The sequence below is a fragment of the Fomitopsis serialis genome (genome assembly GCF_022376445.1).
Source record: "Fomitopsis serialis strain Sig1Antser10 chromosome Unknown B0H18scaffold_37, whole genome shotgun sequence".
Taxonomy (NCBI): domain Eukaryota; kingdom Fungi; phylum Basidiomycota; class Agaricomycetes; order Polyporales; family Fomitopsidaceae; genus Fomitopsis; species Fomitopsis serialis.
The window spans coordinates 153,473-175,519 of record NW_025954997.1 but is presented as its reverse complement, the minus strand read 5'-3'; the positions used below and the strand labels follow the sequence as shown (position 1 = coordinate 175,519).

The window sequence follows — 22,047 nt, the reverse complement described above, 5'->3', positions numbered from 1 at the left end:
GATTCTCGTACGCTGCCACAAGTTGGAGAAGGTCGGCACCAATCGGGATATCGAAAACGCGATTAGTGTACGGAGACGCGAATATGACGGAAAACTGGAGCTGTTGAATCCAAAACACACTTCCGACGAGAATGGAAGTGGAAGCCGGAAGAGGCTCAGGCTCTCCTGAAGATAGGCCGGTATGTAAGGCATGATCTTGTTGAACCGTCCTGACTAGCATGTAGAGTTAGTTAGACCCCCGATTCTTGTGTGCCCGTATTCACAGGTGCTCGATCTTGGCACTCATCCTGACCATCGTACGCACGTATGACTATCACTGTCGCTATCTGCTAACCTCAGGATGCAGTGCTAACCGCTGCAAAGCCGTCTTCCTTGTCCAACATTGTTTTCATACTGTTGCTCTCGTGCTATCTCGTCGAATGCATTCCGTTGCACCATATCATGTCATTCATATATCAGTGCGACCTCGATTGATCAAGGCAGGTCACTGACGACTCATGGTGTCGTCTGCAAACTCACTCAGACTCCGTGGCACATCATTACAACAGGGACTGCGTACATAAACTATGTTACAGGATATAGACCGATTCCACTTTGATACATTCATCTGGGCTTTGAAAGCCTCACGACAGTCGCTGCCTCTTCTTGCCCCCTTTCTTCTGCGCCTTCTGCCGTTTCTTGTCCTTCTTCTGCTTTACGCTAGCTTGACACTTGACGAATGCCGCCTTCACCTTTTCGTCGTATCCAACCAGCTGAAACCCATAGCATCGGATGGGTAACGTTCCGTCCCAGTACAGGTCGCGCAGGGCCTTCGTGATGGCGCCCATCGTCTTGGCGGTCGACCGCTGGAACTCGCCGCCCAGGACTCGCGGCGTCTGTTGCGCGAGGCTATTGAACAGCGCGTACTACGCTCGGGTCAGAATCGTCTATCCAGAGTACAAGCCCACGACGCGGTGCTCACAGATCTGGACTCGTCGAGTTTGCAGAGATCTTCGAGTCGCAAGATGGACATGCCGGTGCACTTGTATGTCCCGCAGTAGTACCAGGTGCCCCCCGTGGAGAAGCAGAGATCGCGCGACTCGCCTACTCGGGGCCAGTCCTTGCACGCCTTGCGATCCGTGGGAGGCTCGGGCGCGCAGGTGTGGAAGTTGTAAAGCTGGGCGGGGTACACCGAGATGCATCGACTGAGATCTTTGTACGGCGTCCAGATGGTCATGTCCGATATGCACTTCTGCACCTTTCCGGTATACCTGCCGCGATAGCGTCAGCGTCGATACCCGTTGCGCATCGAGAGCGGGTGAATACCTCATGCTGGATAGGACCTAGGCGAAGTAGGTGAATCACTGCGAGGAAGCAACATTGACGCGTTCTTACCGGTTGAAGTGCCTTCCATACACCCTTCCCCGAAACGCTGGTGAAGAGTTGCTCAAATTCGACAGGCGGATTGGGAACTATCCCATCCCGATCAGTCTGAAGGAACTCGTTGATGTCGAACTGATGGTCATCGCAAGACATATCAACTGAAGCGGACAATATCAATCGAACGGCGGACTCACGTCGCGAATCGTCATATCAGCCAATCTGAGCATATCAAGGTCATCATCCTCGTCTCCTGCATCACTCCACAGTGCGTCGTCGTCGGGATCAGCGTTGTCGGTCCCAGACCCATCTTCGGATTCTGAGTCGGACAACACTTGAGCTTGCGTGGAGGGGCGGGGTTGGGTATATCTCTGGCGACAATGTCAGATGACAAGTCCATCTGAAAGCAAACGAGCTGACATACCCGAGGAAGAAGTCTCGTAAAAGGCGCATATCTCTTTATTGCTCTCTGAGGGAGCGGCCGTACGACGTTGGGCTGTGACATGTATATATCAGAGTCAGCGAGCGTGTGGTGCTAACCATGGCTACCTTCTCTGTCTTGACCTCGTTGGTATCTTGAATTGTGAGGTGTTCCAGTCCGCGCTGTGCTTCATCGTAAATCTGCACAAACGCGGTATGTCAGTATCAGCTTTGCGAGTCAACAACACGCATTGCACTCGACGTACTGCGTCTTCGACATCCAGCTTCCGTTTCCTGCCTTTCTCTTTCATTGTAAAATACAAAGTCTCCTAATTGCGCTTGCACTCAGCACTGATTTGACGCTAGGAGAGCGCACCTTTTCAAACAAGAAACAAACATACCGATTCAAGTTCCAACGCCGCCAAGGCCCGGCGCCGCCGCGGCACGACTGGGAGCGGCACTATCACAAAGTCAATGGTAGGCTCCTCCGAAGCCCCGCAAGGTTTCGCATTCGCATTCGTTAGATGCGACGAGTTGCTATGTACTTGCTTAGGACCACGACAACGACACGATAGTATGAACACGAGAGGATCGACCTGGGATCGACTATGTAACGTCCTCCGGTTCAAGTAACGGGTGATTACGTCAGCGGCAGAGTGGCTGAACGCACTGATAATCATACTACTGAACGTGAACCGTAACGCCGCCTTCAACTTTGCTCGCAGTCGTCCAACATCGACGTTTCGCCTATACACTCGCCACTCGCAATGGTCAAACCCCGGCTTCATCGCCCATCTTATGCTTCTGCTAAGCCTACAGAGACAGCACGTAAGAAGAGATAGGTCACGATCAAAGGGGTGGAATGGCCTTCTCTGTCACTCCGCGCACAAGGTTTCGGGCATGCAACGCGTACTAGTGATCCTCCTCAACATTGTGTACTATCGTGATGTCTCCGAGGGTGACGACTCTCTGGATCCTCCCTTCCGTCTATCATCAGGTATGTACGTACGTTGTCTGGCAAGTTCGCTACGGAGGTCAACGGGGAAATGTGGTGTCATAGGGACTCAAGCTCTGCGTCACGATTGGTGATGTTCTGGGAATGGGAAGTCCTTCGGTGGTCCTTTCACAATGAACGCAGGACCATTCTTCCCATCGAGATATGTGAGCGGGTCATAGATATCGTGTACCTCGACATCACCCATGCTTTGGAGTATCGCCTGAAGACACTGCGCGCGTGCATGCGGGTCTGTCGTGCATGGGTCCCTCGCTGCCGATACTACCTGCTGCACGGCGTGACCCTCGAGGATCGGAAGCAGCTCTGGAAGTTCTCTGCGCTGCTTACCACGGATCGCGGCTGCCGTGCGTACGTCAAATAGCTCGAGCTCATCTCAAGAGGGGATTCCGCGTTTGTCAGAGCATTCCCCTTGATGCTCGCTCGCAAGTTGCCCAGCGTGGAACATCTGCGCTTGTCTGGCGGGACTACCGGCGCCCGCTGCGCTGCAGGAGCCAAGTCGCTGCCTGACCCCCAACTCCATCGAACCTACTTCCCCGCACTATCGGGCCTCGTCTCACTCAAGACCATGAAGCTGGATTGCGTGGTGTTCCCTTCACTGGCGACAATTCTTCGTATCTGTGCAGCGTTGCCGAATCTAGCCACCTTGGAGTGCCATACCGTGGAGTGGTCGGCCTCTAGCGCTAGCGCGCAGTATGTGCCCGTGCGCCCTCCTTCGCTCTTGACGTTGTATATGTTTTCTGCGACGATACCCTCTCTCATTATGTTTGGCCACCTTCTCGCTTGAAAACCTTGAGTTCTGCGATCAGGGTACGGACGACTTGGAGGTTCCGCTGACATTCATAGTCATCACCCTCCCGAATGCTCGGGATACTACGAGGCCCTAGTGTCCGACAAGAAGAGGGCGACTCTACTCACCCTTCACCGGGAATTCATTCATACTTGTATCGGTAGGTTCGGCCATTTATGGCGAGGACTGCGCAAGGACTGACCGTACTGAACGCCGCCTCGGGCGCTACTTCACAAGTGTCCTGCTTGCACTCGCAACGGTCGGGCACCGCCGCCTTCAAGCTTTTGCCACGCTGAAAATAACAGCGCGTACGAAGAGACCAAAGGGGTGGGTGGCCTGCCGTACCCGTCCGCATACAAGGTTTCGGGCCTGCTAGTGGGGTACTTCATCATTGAGTACTATCATCTCCGAAGGTGACGCCTCTCTGGATCGTCCTATCAGTCCATCGTCAGGTACGTGCATACGTTTTCTGGGGAAGTTCGCTACGGAGGCTAATAGGGAATTGAATGCGCTCTCACAGGGACTCTGCGTCATCGTCGGTCGACGGTGCTGTTCTGGGAATGTTCATGAGAAGTCGTTAGCATCGTCTCACTCGGGCACAGAAAGCAGTGCCTGTGGCGCGTACTGTTCTGTATCGTTAATGAGGTGTGTGGCTACAATCTCCATTGCACTTAAGCCTTCAAACGACTAGCATCTTGGGGTCCATTTTGTCGACCCAAGTCATGCCGTCAACTACCAGCACTCTGTGGAGCACACTCGATAAGCCCGGTACTTATGTCAATCATGGTTTATTGTAGACCAGTGACAAGTGACATTTTGCTCCACGTTCTCTCGGCTCTATAGATAATGTGTTCTACCTGCAAGATCTGTTCCCTACCTGGTCCTCGCATGGAACAGATAGGTTTCCGAGTCAACGTATCTCTAGGTACACCGTACGTACCACAAGAGTCCAGCTGAGATATGCAACTAAGCTATTGACCCCAAAACTCTATTCTTACAACCACTAGCACGGATGTGCCGTTGGAGGCGTCGTCTGCATGTGGGTATAGGCACTGAATTGCGGCCGAACGGCCCGTCGTCTAATGTATGCTCACATTGAGTCTCCATCTAGGCGAATGCCGTCGATGTCTCCCACATGGTGCAGTGCGACAGATATGCAACAGTGTCGGCATATTAGCTGTTATAACCCTGGGTTGTATGGCCCTGGTATTTTTGCGACCGTGTTCCTGGCAGCCCTTGAGTTGTTTCACAGGCAGTGTACGTTGATGGGTACTGCGAATGTTCAGCGTCCCGCTGGTGCCATCCATCCCTATGTCTGTAAGCACTAATACTCGGTTGCTGTGGGTCGACGCTAATCCTGTTGGTACTAGTAAGCTGCTAACATGTTCGCACTATTTTTGCAGAAGGTTGGGAAGATTTCAGCCTAGGCCATTACGGTAAATTTCCAAACAGGTCCCCGAGTCTACAGCTCTACTGCCTACTCCACCAGGCAATTGGGTCTCGGTCTATTGCTAGTGCCCTCAACACGATGTCCGATCACAATCGGTGCAGGAGATTTAGTGCCCTCAGACTGTGATTTGACAATGCGCTCTCGGAATAAGAGGAGTTCAAATAGCATACAAGAAGTGCGTCGTTGCGCGAATTTTATCACTTCCTCCAGCATTCTCTAGCTCGCTGGTAGGCCCGTGTTCTCAGGCAAAATGTCCTCCACACGCGAATCATTCCTCCTTCCTGACATCATGCACTTCCTACCCTTCAAGGGTTCCATCAATCCCCATTACGAGCGTGCGGCCAAGGCTTCCTCAGCCTGGGTCAACAGCTATAGCTTCGTACCGGAGCACAAGCGTGTCTTCTTCCAGCAAGGCGGCAGCGAGCTCCTCTGCGCTTATACTCATCCCTATGCCGGCTACGAAGAGCTGCGTACCATCATGGATTTGATCAATCTTCTGTTTGCCATGGACGAAATCAGCGATGACCAGAACGGGAAGGACGCATACAAGACTGGACGCATCCTTCTGAACACTCTCCGTGATCCTGACTCGAGCGATGGATCGGCACTGGTCCAGATGACGAAGGGGTGAGGATGTACGCCATTTCGTGATTACACTCTCACAAAAAACCACTTAGTTTCCGCGAGAGGCTTTTGCGATTCAACCGACCCGCATGCTATCAGCAACTGATCAAGCACACTGAAGATTATGTGAATGCGGTCGTTTTAGAAGCCGAGTTACGGGAGCGCAAAGAGGTCCTTGACCCTGATGCATACATCGTACTGCGCAGAGAGAACAGCGCCGTCCGCTGTTGCTTTGCACTGTTCGGGATCATCCTTGGTGCCGAGCTCCCTGCCGAAATCCTAGAGCATCCTACCATGATGCGCCTTCATCTTGCCGCTGTTGACATGACCTCCTTGTCAAACGTAAGTGTATTTTCATTGCGAAGTTGATCATTTACTGAGAACGAAGCAGGACCTCTATTCCTACAATAGGGAACAAGCAATGGGCCACGCGGGAAGTAACTTTCTAACCGTGTTGATGAAGTCCAAGCACTGCGACCTCCAAACCTCCGCCGATCATCTCGGTGCGCACTTCAAGCAGCTCATGGACGATTTCCAAGTCGACAAGACTCGCTTGCCATCATGGGGTCCGCAAACGGATGCAGTTGTCACCAGATTCGTGGTGGCCATGGAGATCTGGGTGGTTGGTAACTGCGAATGGAGCTTCGAGACGCCGCGTTACTTTGGTGCTCAGAGGGAACAAGTCAAGCGCACTCGTGATGTCGAGTTGTATCCACAGCGCCATGAGCATGATGGGTGAACGTTAAGGTTTGACCACCCATACTCCGTGTTCTTGCTCAAATTGACATCGAGAGTTTAGTATCCCTGCCATCACTATATCTACACCCGCATAGGTGCCGATTGCGCCAGTAGACGGCCAATAACTTGTATATCTTGTACCTGCCCATGTATGCATATGCGTCAGCCAAGTCCGCGCGCCACATTTGCTGTGTATTGAAACAGACGCATGGTTAGTCGAGCTCTACACAACACCGTGTCGATGTCCATGTAAAAACCGGTACGTAGTACTTGCGTTCTGTCTCGAGCTGTTCACTAGTATCTTCAAGTTGTCATCGATGTTCGTAATAATCGGGTACACGGTCACATGATACATACCAGGCGTCTCGCGTCGCCTCGCTTCCGCGACTTTTCAAGTTTGGTCCCTGCTACGATCTACTGCTCAGCGAGGCTCAGTACGTGGTACACTACTTCCTTGCCATGAGCACGTCTTCGAACCTGGAGTCTCCTTTGGAGCGGCCTCGTCTACAGTCAGACTCCGTCGGCGAACTCCAGGCCAGCTTCACTCAAGATGCAGATTTCTGGTATGAAGACGGGAATATCATTATCGTCGCCCAGGAAGTCGGCTTCCGCGTCTATAAGGGCTTTATCGCATCGAGGTCTGAGGTCTTTCGGGATATGATAAGCCTTGCCCAGCCTGTCTTGGATTCTTCGTGCGAAGGGACTCTGGATGGCTGTCCTTATGTTCACGTCTCCGATACGGCGGCGGAGATCCGCTCGCTGTTGCGCATTCTGTTCATCGGCAGACAGTACGTCTTCAAACCGTTCAACCTTATTGAAATGACCCTTATCTCTCTTTCGATCTAGGTATATGCGCCGCACAGACTTGGAGTTCGACGACATGGCCAATTGTATCCGGCTCGCGCACAAGTACGACATACCGGATCTCCTTGAGGATGCCTTGGAAAAGCTGGAAGGATATTATCCGGAGTCGGACCCGGATTCTTGGGACACTGTTTGCGGAGACGGTCCGTCCACGAGAGCCATTGTCGCCCTCAACCTGGCGCATCTCACCGACACGCCATCCATCTTTCCTGCTGCCATGTACGACTGCTGTAATCTGGACGGCCAAACGATACTAGCGGGTAGAATTCACAGCGATGGCGCCGCGGATTTTCTGAGTCCGGTGGACCTTGCGCGCTGTATTGACGGGAAAGCAAGACTCTGCTCCCGCAATTCTCAGGTCATCCGTGAAGTCTTAGCCCCCCTCAATAACGCAAACTGTTCGGCGCCGGACAATCAATGCAATGCGAACATCGCCTCTATGCTCTCAGACCGTTTGTGGGACGCCACCACGCTGACCTGCAGCAACATTCTCGCGCCTTGGGACGATATCTTCCACGCTCATTACCGCAAGACGAAGCCCAAACCGGACCTCCTTCTATGCTCGTCATGTATCGCTGCGCTGTGCAGACGAGCGAAGACGGTTCGCAACGATCTCTTCCTTGAGATACCGAAGTTGCTGGGTCTCGTCGAACAGCCTGTTAAGGAGAGTCAGGATGGTAGTTCTTCCTATGGAGATGATTGACAACTGACACTACGGTAAGAACCCGTTTCCCGTTTCTCGCTATTGTGCGCATGTGTCTGACCGCGGGCTGGGGTTCACACAGACCGTATAGACGAATGGACATGTGCTTCACATGAGATGGTGCGAACCGAATGACTGCGATGGACTACTAGGCTTCCCGACCAACTGCACTGTGACCCCATGGCCTTGTCGAGTCGTCATTCACTTAGCTGATTTCTATGATGACTTTGATCAGTCGGTGTCTCAGACTCGCTCCATGTACGAGTTTCTGCGCATTCGAGTGACAGCGTTGAATTGTATCCTGTCTTCGACTGCATCTAGGTGTTCAATTCTGGGAAGCTATGCTATTATTGATGCGAACAGTCTCTTGTTCACGTTCCAAAGAATCAGATTGTCGTGTATTCCACTCCGAGGCGGACCATATGGAACCTTTGTAGCAGCAATCTCAGCATCAATCCTCCATCGTTCCTGGCCTATCATCATACGCCTCATCATCCCGCTCCGAGTCGGAATTGTCTGGGTCTGGGACCTTCCATCCGTTCGCATTCTCTATTGTCAACGATTGCAGCCTCTGTATCAGCTCCCTGGCTTCTTGTTGGGCAGCAGTCTGCGCAGTGTTCCCTTCATCATCCGGACCCGAACCGTCGCCGTGCAAAACCCCCTTGCCTCTCCACCCGCCATGAGCCTTGACGTAAGCTAGGAACTCCTTCCATACTCCGTCAAGGACAAGGACATCCGGGTCACCAACGACAATGAGAAGGGCCCGTGCTCGGGTGATAGCGACTAACGTATACCGTAAGAATTGTATGTCGCACAATAACTACTCGATATATGACTTACCGTTGAACCTCTGAGGATCGCCAACGAAGCCCAAACGCTGCCGCATGTCTCTGATCGCATGCGCGGGGTTGCTACGCACAGTCGACATGATAATGATACGACGTTCCTGTACCGTGAACCATGAGCCATCGAGACGCTCTATCCCGCGAACTTAGAACCTACCTGTCCTTGAAAAAGCTCCGTGGTCCCCACTTTCACGCCTTCTAGCCGAGTTGACGACCGTCCGAGCAATGCGCGAATTTTTCCGCATTGCGCAGTGTACGGGCTGATGATCCCGATGTCCTTTGCATCTGGCGAGGTCGGCGTCAACGACCACGAATGCGCGGAGTAAATCACGAAGCGTACCGATAGGAACCTTTCGATCATTGATGAGCTCCTCGCAATATCTTGCGACCAGCGATGCCTCTTCCTTGTTGAAATAGGAAGGCGAACCTTCCTCCTGCTCATCCCTGCCACCAACACCGTGGAATACGATCGGGAACTTAGGATTCAGGCCATCTAGGCACGTCGACCGAAGCATGCTATGCGTGATAGCTTCATCACCGCAGGGCAGCAGTTCGTTCGCGTAGAAACGTCGGTTTGAGAACGCGATGATCGCGGGGTGCGACCTGAAATGCTTTACGAGCTTCGTGATCCTGCAAGTCCAGAGGTCAGTGAATTTATTAGTTGACGAGGAGGAAGATTACGAACGTTATTCCTTTATAGGCGCTCAGATCATAGACTGGCATGTTTGACAATCGTTCCATGTAGCTATACCTCAGGCCGAGGTCGCGACCGATGCTCGAGTGGATAACCGGTCCCAGCTGCTTGATGTCTCCCGCAAGAACAATGTTCGTGTTCGCGTCTGCGAGGAGCTTGAGGGGTATCATCGTATCAGGCTCCGAGCACTGGCCCGCCTCATCGACAAACACATGAGTAAACCAGCCGCGGGCAAGGCCCAGGCTATGCGGGACAGCCGCAGACACGCAGGTCGTCACGACGACCCTGAATGACTTCAGGACTTCGGCTTCAGGCATGGCATACACTCTGTTCCCGTTGATCATGCAGAAGTCCTTGAGCGTTTTTTGCAGCCCTGCTCTGATAGGACGCCATATAGCATTGAGGCGGAACAGTTGCTGGGGCCCCAGTTCCATCAGCTTGAACGCGAGCAGGTCGGCGGCGTCGTTCGTCGGTGCGCACATGAGGAGTCGAGCGTCAGGATTGTTCTTGAGGATCTGGAGGGCGGCCTCGACCAGGGTCACCGTCTTGCCAGTACCGGGGCTACTCAGCGTCAGCGAGGCGACTCGACTGTCGAGTATAAAGACGGTACATACGGGCCGAATACCACGAATGGGACGCTGCCTGGCGGCGCGTTGGATATGGCCGCAACTACTTCCTTCTGTTCAGGATTGTCGATGAGAGTGTGGTCGTCAAAAACGAAGGAGTTGATATCCGCTGCAGAAGGGCGATGCAGGTCCTGAGCATGACTGCCAGTAGGAAACAGAATGCGGGACTGGTTGTTGTCGAGCACGACCGCTTGCTGGCGCCGCCGCCATGGCATGCGGTTCAGCTGGAACTTGACGTTGACCAAGCCCTGAGACGAGCCGAGTTTGAACTTCGGGTTGATGCGCATGATCACTTCCTGCAAGTCAACCTCGTGGATCACGGCTTCGTGCCAGATGTCAGGGTTGTCCTGCTTGCACACGAGTAGTTTGTCTCCGATTCGCACAGTCGGCTTTCCCTCTATAAGACCCGGGATGTAGAGCCTGTCCGTGTGTCAGCACGCTCAAGACGGAAGTCAACCGGTGGAGCAACCAAACTTACTTGTATCGGCTGCCTACTGCATGAAGGGGGAATTGAACAAATCGTAACGCGCCAGGTCCACACTTAACAAACGGGCATATTCAGTATAACCTATGACCGTAACACGTGGAGAAACAAACCTCTGTTGCCACTCCTCGGAATGGAGCAGCGTGCTCCAGAACTTGCCGTACGTCCCCATGTTCAAATCCCCTGGCATGAACCTGCCACGGATCTCGCCCACAGTCTTCTTCACATTCGCTGCATTCAATACGTCCGCCAACGCCTTCGGGATGGGAAACTCTGGCAGCTTGACCACCCACCGCACCTTGCTCCATGTCGGGGGGCGCCTCGTAGGGACGGCGTGCGGAGTCGGCTCGAGCGGGCGGAAGATGGGTCGGCGGTACGGGCCCTTGGACTTGAGCGCGTCATAATCGGCCGCGGGCCCGACGACGGCGAGCACGCGCCGCAGGATGACGAAGCGCTCCTTCCGGTGCACGTCGTGGAACTCGAACTCGAGCGTGTCCTCGAAGCGGCCGAGATACGAGGAGTGGAAGGTGACGACGACCGTACGCGGTTTCCCGTGATTGACGAAGCGCGAGGCGCCGCGCAGGATGGCGGAGAAGCTGAGATGCGCCGGGTTGGTTAGAGCTGCGGATGTCCTTGGTGTGACTATTAGATGGCGTACCTGGAGCTCTGGGTTACCGTGTAGGAGGAAGAGAACTTGATGAGCGCAAGGGAAATCAAGGTTCCCGGTACATCATTGGACACTGTCACTTCCAAGGTGCACTCCGCAGAAACCGCATGCACAGAGTCAACTTCGACGGTGCCAAAGTCAATGCCGGCCGCCCCGCCCGTCACCGACACGCCGTTCCGATTCAGCTGCGCCGACTGCGTCTGTGCGGTCACATCTGCGTACTGCTGGCGTCTGCGATGATACTGGTCTGTCTCGATGTGGGCTTCCCAGCGCGTTGCCGGGAGGTCGCGCTCGCAGATGGGGCAGCGGATGTACCCGGAGCTGTTGGAGGGGAAGGCCAGCTCCGTCAGAGGGCGCTTGTGTGCGTCGCCTTGCATGTGCATGTCATATGCCTGCATATTTTCGAGCAGGATGCTGCATATGTCGCAGCGTACTGCCGTCGGAGGGATATGCGTACGTCTGCCTTCATTGGAAGCACTAGGCGTCGATGTAGGACCAGGACCAGAGGCGTGAGCGGGACCTAAATGTATGGACATGAGCTTCCGAGTCAGTTATATGCAGAACACAGAAGAACCTTGAGTGGGACAAGTGCGCCGGATCCCATCTAGGTGCTTCCTTCCACGGAGGTGTTCCTTCCTCTGTTGATCACTGTTCAGCTTGACGATCTCGCCACACGAGCACAATGATCCAGTGATAGACAAAGCAGGCACGTCCGTACGCGTCCCGTTCCCAATCGGATACGTAGGATTATGACCTGATGTAGATTCATTGGAGTGCTGCTGCGTGCCTGACACAATACAGTTAGCGATGCAGTATAAGATATAACGCATACAGTCAGCTTTACAGAGCTGCCTGTCGTTGCATACGTTGGACCCCAAGCAAATGCTTACTCCCTCTCAAGTGCTCCTGCCTCTGGGCCTCGCTGCTGAACGTCGACGCGTGTCCACAGCTGCATTTGGCGGGAGCAGATGTTGAAGTGATTGGCTGTATGCAGCGCACCTTAGACATACGGCGAGGGGCCTTGGGCGACATTGAAAAGATGAGCGCGTGAAAACATGCGACATGGCTGCTCAAAGAGTTATATAGGAGCAGATTTGCAAGAACCTAATCAGACAGACGGCGTCCGTCTGCCAAATAATCGCGCCAGCGACGTGAGACGCCGAGACACTTTGGTTGTCCAATTTCCAGACTCTCTCAAAGAGGAGGTCGATGGTGTCGTGGTGAACCGCAAACGAACAATGTGGGATACCGAGTAGAGCATGTACCTGCAGAACACTAGATTGGCATGTTTACCCTAGTGCATGTTGAACCGAGTCGCTTCAACACAAGTACTACTTACCTTAGCACACTGTCAGCGACTCGGAAGTGACCCCAAGTTCGGGTTCGCGCCGCGAGCAGACGACTACACCTGGTTGAAAACGGTACATGCTGGTCATGGCCGTTGTGTACCCAGGCGTGATTGCGTCCAACAGAGGAGGCTCGTCAAAGGGCATGCTACGGTTGGAATTATGTACTGACATTCCGATTCAGATTGGGCTGTCGCTACGCGGTCACGTGTTCTACGCAGCCTCTCCGAGCTCGCGCGTCTTCACTCGAGCTTCACTCCTTCCACGCACTTACCAGCCAAGGCCATCCTTTCATCATGAGCACGCTATCGAGTCCAAAGGCCTCGGAGCCACGACGGAAGCGTTCTCGCGCGGAGTCCGACTGTACCATGCAGTCAGAGGATGCATTCAGCCGGGACGGGCGGTTCTGGTACGACGACGGGAACATCATCATCATCGCTCAAGGTATCGGGTTTCGCGTGTTCAAGGGCCTGCTCGCCGCAGAATCCGATGTATTTCGCGACATGTTCACTCTCGCCAAACCTGCTCCGGATCTCTCGCGGGAACTGGTCCCGGACGACTGTCCCGTTGTCCACGTCACGGATACCGCGGCCGAAATTCGTTCGCTCCTGGCAATGCTTTTGGGTGGTAGACAGTGCGTATGCTGAGCAACTTCCCCTTGTACCCAGATTATACTCATTCTTACCCTGTAGGTACATGCGACGCGTCAAGTTCGAATTTGACGATGTTGCGAATTGCATGCGTCTCGCGCACAAATACGGCATTCAGGACTTGGTCGAGGATTCACTGGAGGAACTGAAGCGATATTTTCCGGAGGATTTTGAATCCTGGGAGAAGAGCCTCGTCTGTGATCAACTCACAAAGGCTATCACCGCCGTGAACTTGGCACGTCTCACCAATAGTCTGTCGATCCTCCCCGCTGCTCTATACCGCTGCTGTCTATTGTCGGGCAAACAACTTTTGGAAGGAAGGGTGTACATGGGTGCTCTTGTGGACGCATTGAGCTCCGAGGATCTTGCGCGGTGCATCGATGGAACGGCAAAGCTCTGCACGCTCAACGTTCGATCTGCACAGGAGCTTTTCGCTCCCCTCGAGAATGCGGACTGTGTAGTCTCCGGTGGTCGGTGCAATGCGTCTATTGCCACTATACGGTCAGAATGGGTTGAAGGCATTCGGCGGGGTAGCTGTGATGTCCTTGATTCCTGGGGTCAGATCATCTGCAGTTATGATCGGAAAAAGAAACCAAAACCGACCTCGCCTCTTTGCGGATCATGTATCTCCCTACTCAAGCACAGAGACGTGGAGATACGCAAGAGGGTTTGGTCAAACCTACCGGAGATACTGGAATTGAAGGAGAGTGTCGAGGAAGCGATGCCTCAGGATGATACCTGAATCATTGTAATGTAAGTCGTTTGATTATGCCAGAGTGTGTGACCTTGACATATACACTTAGCCTATTCCGTAGTTTGCATCACGTTGCGCATTATATGTCAATGGACCATGCAATTATGGAAATCTCGAGGACTTCGTGTCGACATCATTCTTTGGTCATTCCTCCACACCAGCAGCAGTGTCCGATCTTCGCATTCCCATATCCAGACACACGAGTATGGTGCCGTACTACACTTCTTCGACCGTCTGATTCTGTCTCTATCTCGTCATCATCCAGGCCCTGACTTGAGCATTACCGTTCTCAGACCTCGTTTATTTGTTCGTCTATTCGTCGCACAGCAGCTGTAGTGGTGTCTTCTGCATTGGGACCATATATATGCGCCTCTGAGACACCTTTGCCTCTCCATCCACCATTGGCTTTGACGTATGCCATGAACTCTCGCCATACATCATCAAGCGCGAGGACGTCCGGATCGCCAATGACGATGAGAAGTGCTCGCGCTCGCGTTATAGCAACTGGACACCTCGTCAGACTCAATACTGACAACGCGTACTTATACCGCATGCTATACACACCGTTGAGCCTCTGTGGATCCGCCACGAAACCTAGTCGCTGGCGGATATCCGCGAGGAAACGGTTGCTGCGTACAGTAGATATGATGATGACGCGGCGGTCCTGCGTAGGGATCGAGTCAGCCTACAGGAGCTTTCGGAGACTCGACACCTACCTGGCCCTGGAAGGCTTCCGTCGGGCCGACGCGCAGTCCATCCATCTGCCTAGACGACCTTTGCAGCAGCGTGCGGATCATGCGACATTGTCCATTGTACGGACTGACGACCCCGATATCTTTCGCACCTGGATATGCCAATTAATGTCACGTTATGAAGCAGCAATGACTGATTGACAAGACATACTGATGCGGGCCCTTGGATCATTGACGAGTGCCTTGCAGTATCTTACTACGAGCGATGCCTCTTGCGCGTTAATGTACGAGGGTGTATCCTCCTCGTGCTTCTCCTGGCCAGATATCCCGTGAAATACGACGGGGAACTTGGGATTGAGACCGTCTAGGACTACCGAATGAAGCATGCCGTGAGTTATTGCTTCGTCACTGCACGGTTCCAGTTCGTCGCCGTAGAACTTCTTGTTTGAGAACGAGATGATCGCAGGGTGTGATCTGAAATGTTTGACCAGCTTGACGATTCTATGGATTACGGTCGTCAGCAAGTCTGACTGAGGTTAGAGAACGCACGAACGTTACTCCTCGATAAGTTTCCAGTCATAAACAGGCATGTTCGACAAACGCTCCATGTAGCTCTGTTTGAGGCCAAGATCACGAGAGTAATCCGAGTGAATGACCGGACCGAGCTGCTTCACGTCGCCCGCGAGGACAACGTTTGTGTTCTCGCCGGCAAGGAGCTTGACTGGGATCATCGCTTCGGGCTCTACACATTGGCCCGCCTCGTCAATGAAGATGTGAGTAAACCAGCCAGGTTCGACGCCTAGACAATACGGCATGGCCGCGGACACGCAAGTCGTAACGACGACTCTACGCGATTGCAGGTGCACCGCATCAGGGATGGTGTACGCCCCGTCTGCGCCAAAGATGCTGAACTGTTTGAGTGCTGCTTGGAGGGTCGACTCTGATTCTACGGGGCGTTTCACGGCGTTGAGTCTGAGCAGCTGCGTAGGCCCCAGTTCTGCCATTTTGAAGGCGAGCAGGTCGGCCGCTTCGTTAGTCGGCGCACACATGAGCAACCTAGCGTCTGGGTTGCTCTTGAGGACCTGGAGCGCGGCCTTGACGACAGTCACTGTCTTTCCAGTCCCAGGACTGCCCAGGTCGGTATTAGCGACGCGGAAGCAGCACAAAGGGACACTCACGGGCCGAAGATCATGAAAGGGACACTTCCCCCCGGCGCTGTCACAATCGCCGCGACAACTTCTCTCTGTTCTGGATTACTGATCAGGCTGCTATCCTCCTCGACGTCCAACGCGTCGATCTCTTCAGTCGTGAGACGCTGTGGCCTAAGACGTGTCAACGGTGGGGAAAAGTAATCGTGGCTGGTGGGTTGAACTGCGTGCAATGGCATGGTGGCATCTTCGCCAACGCGTCCTGTCCGGCGCGAACATAACACTGACCGGTTCGTGACGCAAGCCGGGCTTGAATTCCTTGCTCATGTCGTACAGTAGCAAGTCAGAGGCGAGGTCTTTGATGACCACAGCTCGACGCCAGAGTCCGTCTTCACGTATCTTGCGGAGTAGTAACACATCATCAACTCTGAACAAAGGTCCCCCCACTTGAAGTCGGGCCTGAACTTGTAGCCTGGAAGTTTGCCTGCTTAATGTAGATGACCGCGGCGAAGGCAGCCATGCCTACCTGTACTTGTGCCTAGTGTCTTCGGCTTTGATAACGGCATCGTACGTCTCATATTTTTCGACGTTGAGCCTGATCGATGCGAGTGAGAACAATCAAGTAATATGCGAGGCAAGTCATGCACCTCTCTTGCCACTCTTCCAGATGGAGCAAAGTGCGAAAGAACTTGGTGTACGTCTTGAGGGTGAGTTTCTGTGGTAGGAACCGCACACGAATCTCGCCTTTATGTGCTCGTTGACCCGCCCTGCTCAGTGCTGCCGAAAACGGCTTTCGAATTAGGTACGGAGGAATCCACTTCATAGCCCGCCGCGTCAGAGATCGAGCCCGCGGGAATTCTGTACGAGATATCCTCCGTATCTCAGGCTCCCCGGTAATGAACTAATCACTGGGGCGAGCTGGCATGGTTAGCCATGAAGAGATCAATCATGTAAGTGCACACCTTGCGCCTGGTGTTCGCTAGCACATCCGCTCGTCCGGGATAACAGCGTCACGGTGGTGGCCGACTTTGACTCAACGACTCGGGCCCGCCTCGCACAGATCGTTACCGCAGGAGCCTCTGTATATGGAGGTCAAGATGTCATCTACGACAGTCCACTGTTCGAGCGATGGTTAAGGACCTATGAATGTGATACTGGGACTGCACAACTCGAAGTTGGAACACTTCATCAAAGTCGTCGACTGCTGCATCGCTCAGGCGCTCGCGCATGCTGACATAATTGAGTACGGCCCACGTGACTCTGTCGCGTTTGTGGCGCGACCGGCCGGTTGAAACGCGTTGCGCGTCGCCTCCTCCTGCTCGTCTTCGACGGGTGTATGAATTTGAGCTTGGATTCTCACCCCAAAGTATTAGCTCTAGGAGTCGCACGGAGCTTTGCTCTACAGCGAAAGTGCTGGGAAGATTCAGCAGTTGAGTCGTCGGATATCAGGAACAAACCATGCAGGACCAGACACAGGTGCGCCCCACGGGATTTCACGGCCTTGAATATGCCTGATCTCATAGTCTTTCCCAGCCATGTACCTACCTTCCTCCAGAAGATGATGAAAACGGTACACCACTCGCCTTTGATGCGTGTAAATTCTACTCAATCGGCGTAGATGACGGTGTTCCCGCTCAGGATCCGCCTTTCCCTTCAAAATGGCGCGACCTCCCCGACGGATACGAACGGCGCATGCAGGATACAGACAAGCATGGACCAAGTGTCTCAGCCGTATGCAGGTATGCACATACCTTGAACCAGATGTTCGCTTGCTCAAAGCGTCGCAGACACTCGTTAATGCCATACACGCCCCGATCGCCACTGAAGTCTCTCAGGAGATCAGGTCTCTTATGAGGATCAACTCCCAGGTCTACCATATCCTGAAGTGCCTGTTGTTACTTTGACGGGTGCGTATCCTGACATTGTGGCCCATAACAACTTCCTGACAGCTCTTCCCAGCCGAGGCGGGCAGTCCGATCTATGCTGATGTAGTTTCGCAACTCGAGACCCCTCCTGACGTTGGTTCCGACATCTCTATTGAAGGCGCCATCAGTCAAGAAAGACGACGCAACTGTAGCCTCCTAATACACCTTCACCCCGCTGAATGCCCGAGTTTGCTTGCTATGATGAGAGCAATCGTCGTAGGCTTCACAGTGCGCTTTTCGTCTCCTGAAAGTGGGTGATACGGGGTTTCTGTAGCGTATGCCGAGCTTGACGGGGCATCGTATCCAGGAAAGACAAGGTCCGCCGCTTCTCTGGCAAACTACGACATCGCACGATTGGAAGCTTGGCATCGCGCGCGTGATGACCGTCCAAACCTTGTCGTATTCCTGCACGATTTTGAGCAATTTGATGTGGGAGTAGTCCAGGATGCCTTCTACATCTGCAGGTACACCCGTTCCGTCTCGCAACCCGCTCGTAGCTCATACATCTCAGCTTGCATGTACCGCGCGTCCCTTGGTCTTCGTCCTAGGTCTCACGTCGCCGTCGACACCAACACACCTCCACAAGGCCTACTCACGCTCGACCCTCGCGCTTCTCGCGTTCGAGCATTCAGTGCACCCTCCGGTCATTCTATCGTCGAGGAGTGATCGCAAAGGTGAGTCTCGAGTGATCATATCTCGCTGGCCGAGCTGACCATACATGTGTTAGACGTTCTTCGATCCAGCATTCGAACCGGACGTCATGATCGGGCCCGCGACCCTCGACTTCCTACACGACTTTACATCACGCCACACCGCATCGCTCGATGCGCTGTACACAATCTTGCAGGTGCGCGTCTCCCTTCGCCCTCTGCCTCCCCGGAAGTTGACCCAACTCGCAGCTCGCCCACATGAAACACTTCGCTGAACCGCTCAGCGTGCTTGTCAACGCGTCCGACGGCAGCGCGACGGACGTTCGCGTGAAGCGCGCGCCCGTTCGTCTCCGCGCTTGCCGCTCGCCTGCAGCGTTCCGGGTCGCTCAACACCGACGCCGACGCCCTGGCCGCCTCGCCGGACGAACTCCTCGGCGCAGTGAACGCGGCCCGGGTTACCTTCCGACACAGGGCGCGCCAGCTGCGATTCGCGTTCTTCGTAGTAGAGGCGACGCGCCGCGTCTCCAAGACGGCGGGAGCGCACTCCGCGGGAGGGACGAAGGCGGCTCACTCCATTTCGCCAGCGCTGCGCTGCGCGGGCGCGTGGAGAAGGACGTGCGGTACCTCGGGATGGTTGTGAAGTAAGTCGCCGACGCTTGTTCGTGCTCGCGATGCTCATGGAACGTTATCATCATGCGCTTCAGGAAACTGTCGGCAGCACAGCTCCTAGCGCTCCTGGAAGAGCTGCTGGCGCTGTTTGAGCGCGGCGACGAGGGCGGGGCGGGCGCCGAAGAAGAGAGTCCTCAAGCACGCATACAAGGCTTCCTTGCCCAGCTCGCTCGGACGCAGGAGGACGAGGAGATGGGCGCGGATACGGACGCCCCGGTGCAGCAGGCCCTCACGATCACTGAGCTCGCGGTTGTAACCGGCGACTGGCTCGTGCAGTTTCTCGAGTGCGTAGCACGGAGGGTCCTTCGTCCGCAGTCACTGACATCACCGTTATCGTAGGCAACGCTTCGTGAGGCTGGACGAGGGCGCCCTGTGGGACGTGTGGTACATGGGGAACACGCCGTTCCCCGCTGAGGTGAGCAGTCGTTGCCTTGGACAAACGCAGAGACACTCACGCGGCGCCCGGAAGCTCATCAACCCCGCGCCCCGCCTGGGCGTCGTCTCCGCGCTCCTGCATCCCGACGACTTCGTGCACGCCCACGCGGAGCTCCTCCTTATGCACGACGCCCGCGCACCCGCTCCCCCCGCGCCCAACCCCGCCCCGGAGCTCGACCTCGATTTCGCGCTGGAAGAGGAGGGAGAGAGCGGGGGCGCCAGCGAGAATGCGCCGGCGCTGTGGCAGCTCCCGGACACGAGCATCCTGTTCCGGCGGTACGCGGAGGCGGGGCGGATGGTGAACGTGTACGACTGGTTCCAGTCGTTCGCGGTCGTGCTCGAGGACCAGCGGCGGCAGCTCCGGAGGCTCGACGCGGCGGAAGAGCGGGCGCGGGAAGAGGGGGGCCGCGGGCGGGCGGGACTGAACGGACGGGGGAACGGCGGGGGTGCGCGCGCGAGGAAGGGGAAGGGGAGAGGGAGGGGCGGACAGCGGGCGGCGTTGCAGATGGAGGTGGAGGGCGATAGTGAGAGTGGGCGGGAGGATAGTGCGGGTGAGGAGGAGAGTGAGGAGGAGGAGAGCGAGGAGTGGCGGGAGGAGGTGCTGGCGCGGTTCATGCGCGCGCTGCATACGCTTGACTATATGGGCTTCGTGAGACACACGGGGCGGAAGGCGGACCATATCATGCGGACGACGTATGACGTTCTCGATTAGCCGTGTCTCTCGAACGTGTCACTAACTCTCGGGTCTGGCATCTGTGTGTTGTTCCTCGATGTCCTTGTCTACAGGCTTCCAGATTTATCAAAGTGTATGCTAGTCATGATACAGCCCTGTATGCTAAAGATACAAATCTAACCAAAGCCCAACAACGAATGAAGCGAACGAACTAACTTGTCCTTTCACACTCCGAAGTCCGTCACACAACCCATAGCGCTAACAACAGCGCAGCGAACGCCGACGCGACCCCGATAGAGACACCCTCGACACGATGCGCCGCGCCGTTTGCAGCAGCATCCGCGGTCGACGTGGGCATCGCATCGGGGTCATGCGAGCTCGTCGGAATCCTGAACCCCGCCGTGGCAGCCATCGCGCCCGCAGACTGGGCGGTGCCCGCGGGAGCGGTAGCCGCGGGAGCGATGGAGCCGATCTCGGCGCGTTCGGACTCGTTGAACGCGCCCGTCATCCCGTTCATCCTGGCGTCCGGATGTGAGTTGGACTGTGGAGAGGGAGAGCGGGGCCGCTTACGTGAACGTCGCGGAGAACGCCTCTGCGGGGAAGGCGGAGTTGTTCGCGTCCTTGAGGGCGAGGGACTGGAAGCGGATGAAGCTGTCGGGTGTGGTCAGTCGACCTGAGGAGGGGCAGGGGTGCGAGACGCACTAGTAGTCACCGTTGGTCCCCACGGAGGGGTCCGGCGTGAATACGATTGACTCCGTGGTGGCGACGTCGACGCTTGCCACGATCTCCTGGACCAGCGTCTAAGGCGAGAGACGCGGCGTTCAGTGGGGGCAGCAGAGGTATGAGGGTGGGACATACCTGGACGGTCGAGCTTCCCACGTAGATGCCTACGCTTGCGTCTTTGAACTTGGCGAGGGTTGGCTCGGACCCGTCGTCCTTCCAAGACAGCGTCTGATTCTGCCCTGCGCTCCAGGTTGTCCCGTCAACGGGCACGGTGACCTATGTTGACATGGTGATGTTGAGCCTAACCAACCTCACCAACAAGTTGAGAACGGGCGCCACGCACATATAGCTTCCCTAGGGCAGGGATGATGAACAAATTCAAGAGATGGAAGAGCGCGACACGGCGACGCGGTGGCATGATTTCTGGGCGGGTGGCGGGATTGTGGGTGTGGCAGGGAGCCAGCCCAGCGTGCGCAGAGACGGGGTCAACGCGAGACGAGAGACGGACAACATGGATCGCACGTCCCGCCAATCCACACCACGGCGTTTGGCAGGTGAACAACTTGAACGGCGCGATCGAGGCGTGATCTTGAAATCTAGCCAGACGGCATAGCCTCTGAATCTATAGCACGTCTTGGCCAGCTCTACAGGAGACGATGCGACTCAGGCCGTGCAGAATCATTGCGCCCTCGGCGTGGCCCTGCAGACCGCGACAATAAAGAGTGAGTAGTGCAACGAGATCGTCGGACGCAAGCAGCGGCGATACTCTCTGCGTGCTAGTACTGTGTACAATAATTCGAGGGTTCCATATTCATAATCTCATTCCGTGATGTCGATTCAGTCAGAGTGTCGCTTCAAGACCAGGAGGAGGAGGAGGGCGTGAAGAACTTGGTACGTGCCACCGAGGACCGTCGCGGAGTCTGCTAGCGGACGTGACGCGGAGTTAAAACTTGTCGAGCGCAACGCCGCGCTCTTCACCACATCATACTACTCACCCACTGCCAGACTGGCACGGCCTGTCGAATTATGCAGTACACTGTTGGACACAATCACGCCTGGATACACAACGACAACCACCAGAATCTATAGTATGTGGCACGGGGACC

At 55.1% G+C, this 22,047-nt stretch overlaps 12 protein-coding genes across 12 annotated transcripts; 7 read left to right on the top strand and 5 right to left on the bottom strand.

The window, feature by feature from the left end:
* Positions 1-623: 623 nt before the first annotated feature.
* B0H18DRAFT_1119592 (uncharacterized protein) lies at positions 624-2,090 on the bottom strand (the record flags this gene model as incomplete). Its single annotated transcript, XM_048033956.1, has 8 exons — positions 624-905; positions 962-1,250; positions 1,306-1,322; positions 1,375-1,494; positions 1,557-1,730; positions 1,784-1,855; positions 1,909-1,980; positions 2,046-2,090. The coding sequence occupies 8 exons, from the start codon at positions 2,088-2,090 to the stop codon at positions 624-626; spliced, it is 1,071 nt and encodes a 356-aa protein (XP_047892922.1).
* An 834-nt stretch (positions 2,091-2,924) lies between these two features.
* B0H18DRAFT_1171554 (uncharacterized protein) lies at positions 2,925-3,640 on the top strand. The gene has a single exon (XM_048035898.1). It carries the CDS (start codon positions 3,207-3,209, stop codon positions 3,576-3,578), a length of 372 nt encoding a protein of 123 aa, XP_047892920.1. The 5' UTR covers positions 2,925-3,206; the 3' UTR covers positions 3,579-3,640.
* B0H18DRAFT_830608 (uncharacterized protein) lies at positions 2,928-3,119 on the top strand (the record flags this gene model as incomplete). The annotated part of the gene is made up of 1 exon (XM_048039389.1): positions 2,928-3,119. A coding segment is annotated over one exon (192 nt), but the record flags the coding sequence as incomplete, so codon positions are not given.
* Positions 3,641-5,281: 1,641 nt separating the features above from the next.
* B0H18DRAFT_877392 (terpenoid synthase) lies at positions 5,282-6,394 on the top strand (the record flags this gene model as incomplete). Its single annotated transcript, XM_048040548.1, has 3 exons — positions 5,282-5,658; positions 5,709-5,997; positions 6,047-6,394. The coding sequence occupies 3 exons, from the start codon at positions 5,282-5,284 to the stop codon at positions 6,392-6,394; spliced, it is 1,014 nt and encodes a 337-aa protein (XP_047892919.1).
* A 539-nt stretch (positions 6,395-6,933) lies between these two features.
* B0H18DRAFT_836473 (uncharacterized protein) lies at positions 6,934-7,633 on the top strand (the record flags this gene model as incomplete). The annotated part of the gene is made up of 2 exons (XM_048039448.1): positions 6,934-7,196; positions 7,240-7,633. Coding segments are annotated over 2 exons (657 nt in total), but the record flags the coding sequence as incomplete, so codon positions are not given.
* Positions 7,634-8,261: 628 nt separating this feature from the next.
* Positions 8,262-10,144, bottom strand: B0H18DRAFT_1010095 (AAA domain-containing protein). Its single transcript, XM_048028898.1, has 6 exons — positions 10,114-10,144; positions 9,491-10,060; positions 9,137-9,435; positions 8,963-9,090; positions 8,801-8,906; positions 8,262-8,743 (listed from the first exon to the last, which is right to left on the bottom strand). Exons 2-6 carry the CDS (start codon positions 9,979-9,981, stop codon positions 8,412-8,414), a joined length of 1,356 nt encoding a protein of 451 aa, XP_047892917.1. The 5' UTR covers positions 9,982-10,060; positions 10,114-10,144; the 3' UTR covers positions 8,262-8,411.
* Positions 9,980-10,361, top strand: B0H18DRAFT_1010093 (uncharacterized protein; the record flags this gene model as incomplete). The annotated part of the gene is made up of 2 exons (XM_048028897.1): positions 9,980-10,069; positions 10,096-10,361. The coding sequence occupies 2 exons, from the start codon at positions 9,980-9,982 to the stop codon at positions 10,258-10,260; spliced, it is 255 nt and encodes an 84-aa protein (XP_047892916.1). The 3' UTR covers positions 10,261-10,361.
* Positions 10,362-11,267: 906 nt separating this feature from the next.
* B0H18DRAFT_1211575 (uncharacterized protein) lies at positions 11,268-12,045 on the bottom strand (the record flags this gene model as incomplete). The annotated part of the gene is made up of 2 exons (XM_048036419.1): positions 11,851-12,045; positions 11,268-11,796 (listed from the first exon to the last, which is right to left on the bottom strand). A coding segment is annotated over exon 2 (405 nt), but the record flags the coding sequence as incomplete, so codon positions are not given.
* Positions 12,046-12,918: 873 nt separating this feature from the next.
* B0H18DRAFT_1171545 (uncharacterized protein) lies at positions 12,919-14,014 on the top strand (the record flags this gene model as incomplete). Its single annotated transcript, XM_048035897.1, has 2 exons — positions 12,919-13,256; positions 13,315-14,014. 2 exons carry the CDS (start codon positions 12,919-12,921, stop codon positions 14,012-14,014), a joined length of 1,038 nt encoding a protein of 345 aa, XP_047892914.1.
* Positions 14,015-14,315: 301 nt separating this feature from the next.
* On the bottom strand, positions 14,316-16,105 carry B0H18DRAFT_877462 (P-loop containing nucleoside triphosphate hydrolase protein; the record flags this gene model as incomplete). Its single annotated transcript, XM_048040555.1, has 6 exons — positions 14,316-14,530; positions 14,591-14,690; positions 14,743-14,870; positions 14,930-15,219; positions 15,277-15,846; positions 15,897-16,105. The coding sequence occupies 6 exons, from the start codon at positions 16,103-16,105 to the stop codon at positions 14,316-14,318; spliced, it is 1,512 nt and encodes a 503-aa protein (XP_047892913.1).
* Positions 16,106-17,577: 1,472 nt separating this feature from the next.
* Positions 17,578-20,394, top strand: B0H18DRAFT_1171539 (uncharacterized protein; the record flags this gene model as incomplete). The annotated part of the gene is made up of 12 exons (XM_048035896.1): positions 17,578-17,605; positions 17,702-17,773; positions 17,816-17,837; positions 17,944-18,041; positions 18,099-18,268; positions 18,303-18,434; positions 18,519-18,638; positions 18,815-18,933; positions 19,026-19,082; positions 19,146-19,394; positions 19,450-19,525; positions 19,580-20,394. The coding sequence occupies 12 exons, from the start codon at positions 17,578-17,580 to the stop codon at positions 20,255-20,257; spliced, it is 1,821 nt and encodes a 606-aa protein (XP_047892912.1). The 3' UTR covers positions 20,258-20,394.
* On the bottom strand, positions 20,107-21,818 carry B0H18DRAFT_1010074 (uncharacterized protein). The gene is made up of 6 exons (XM_048028896.1): positions 21,464-21,818; positions 21,285-21,364; positions 21,077-21,217; positions 20,921-21,018; positions 20,789-20,869; positions 20,107-20,736 (listed from the first exon to the last, which is right to left on the bottom strand). The coding sequence occupies exons 2-6, from the start codon at positions 21,357-21,359 to the stop codon at positions 20,460-20,462; spliced, it is 672 nt and encodes a 223-aa protein (XP_047892911.1). The 5' UTR covers positions 21,360-21,364; positions 21,464-21,818; the 3' UTR covers positions 20,107-20,459.
* Positions 21,819-22,047: the final 229 nt, after the last annotated feature.

Excerpts from the sequence above, each read along its gene's own strand:
- B0H18DRAFT_1010074 (XM_048028896.1), bottom strand. The coding sequence starts at position 21,359 with ATGCCACCGCGTCGCCGTGTCGCGCTCTTCCATCTCTTGAATTTGTTC. Across the intron at positions 20,870-20,920 it reads GGGACCAACGGTGACTACTA|CTTCATCCGCTTCCAGTCCC; the intron begins GTGCGTCTCGCA and ends CACACCCGACAG. Across the intron at positions 20,737-20,788 it reads GCGTTCTCCGCGACGTTCAC|GATGAACGGGATGACGGGCG; the intron begins GTAAGCGGCCCC and ends TCCGGACGCCAG.
- B0H18DRAFT_1171554 (XM_048035898.1), top strand. The coding sequence starts at position 3,207 with ATGCTCGCTCGCAAGTTGCCCAGCGTGGAACATCTGCGCTTGTCTGGC.
- B0H18DRAFT_1010095 (XM_048028898.1), bottom strand. The coding sequence starts at position 9,981 with ATGTGCGCACCGACGAACGACGCCGCCGACCTGCTCGCGTTCAAGCTG. Across the intron at positions 9,091-9,136 it reads GGTTCCTATCGGTACGCTTC|ATGCAAAGGACATCGGGATC; the intron begins GTGATTTACTCC and ends CGACCTCGCCAG. Across the intron at positions 8,744-8,800 it reads CGATCCTCAGAGGTTCAACG|TCGCTATCACCCGAGCACGG; the intron begins GTAAGTCATATA and ends GGTATACGTTAG.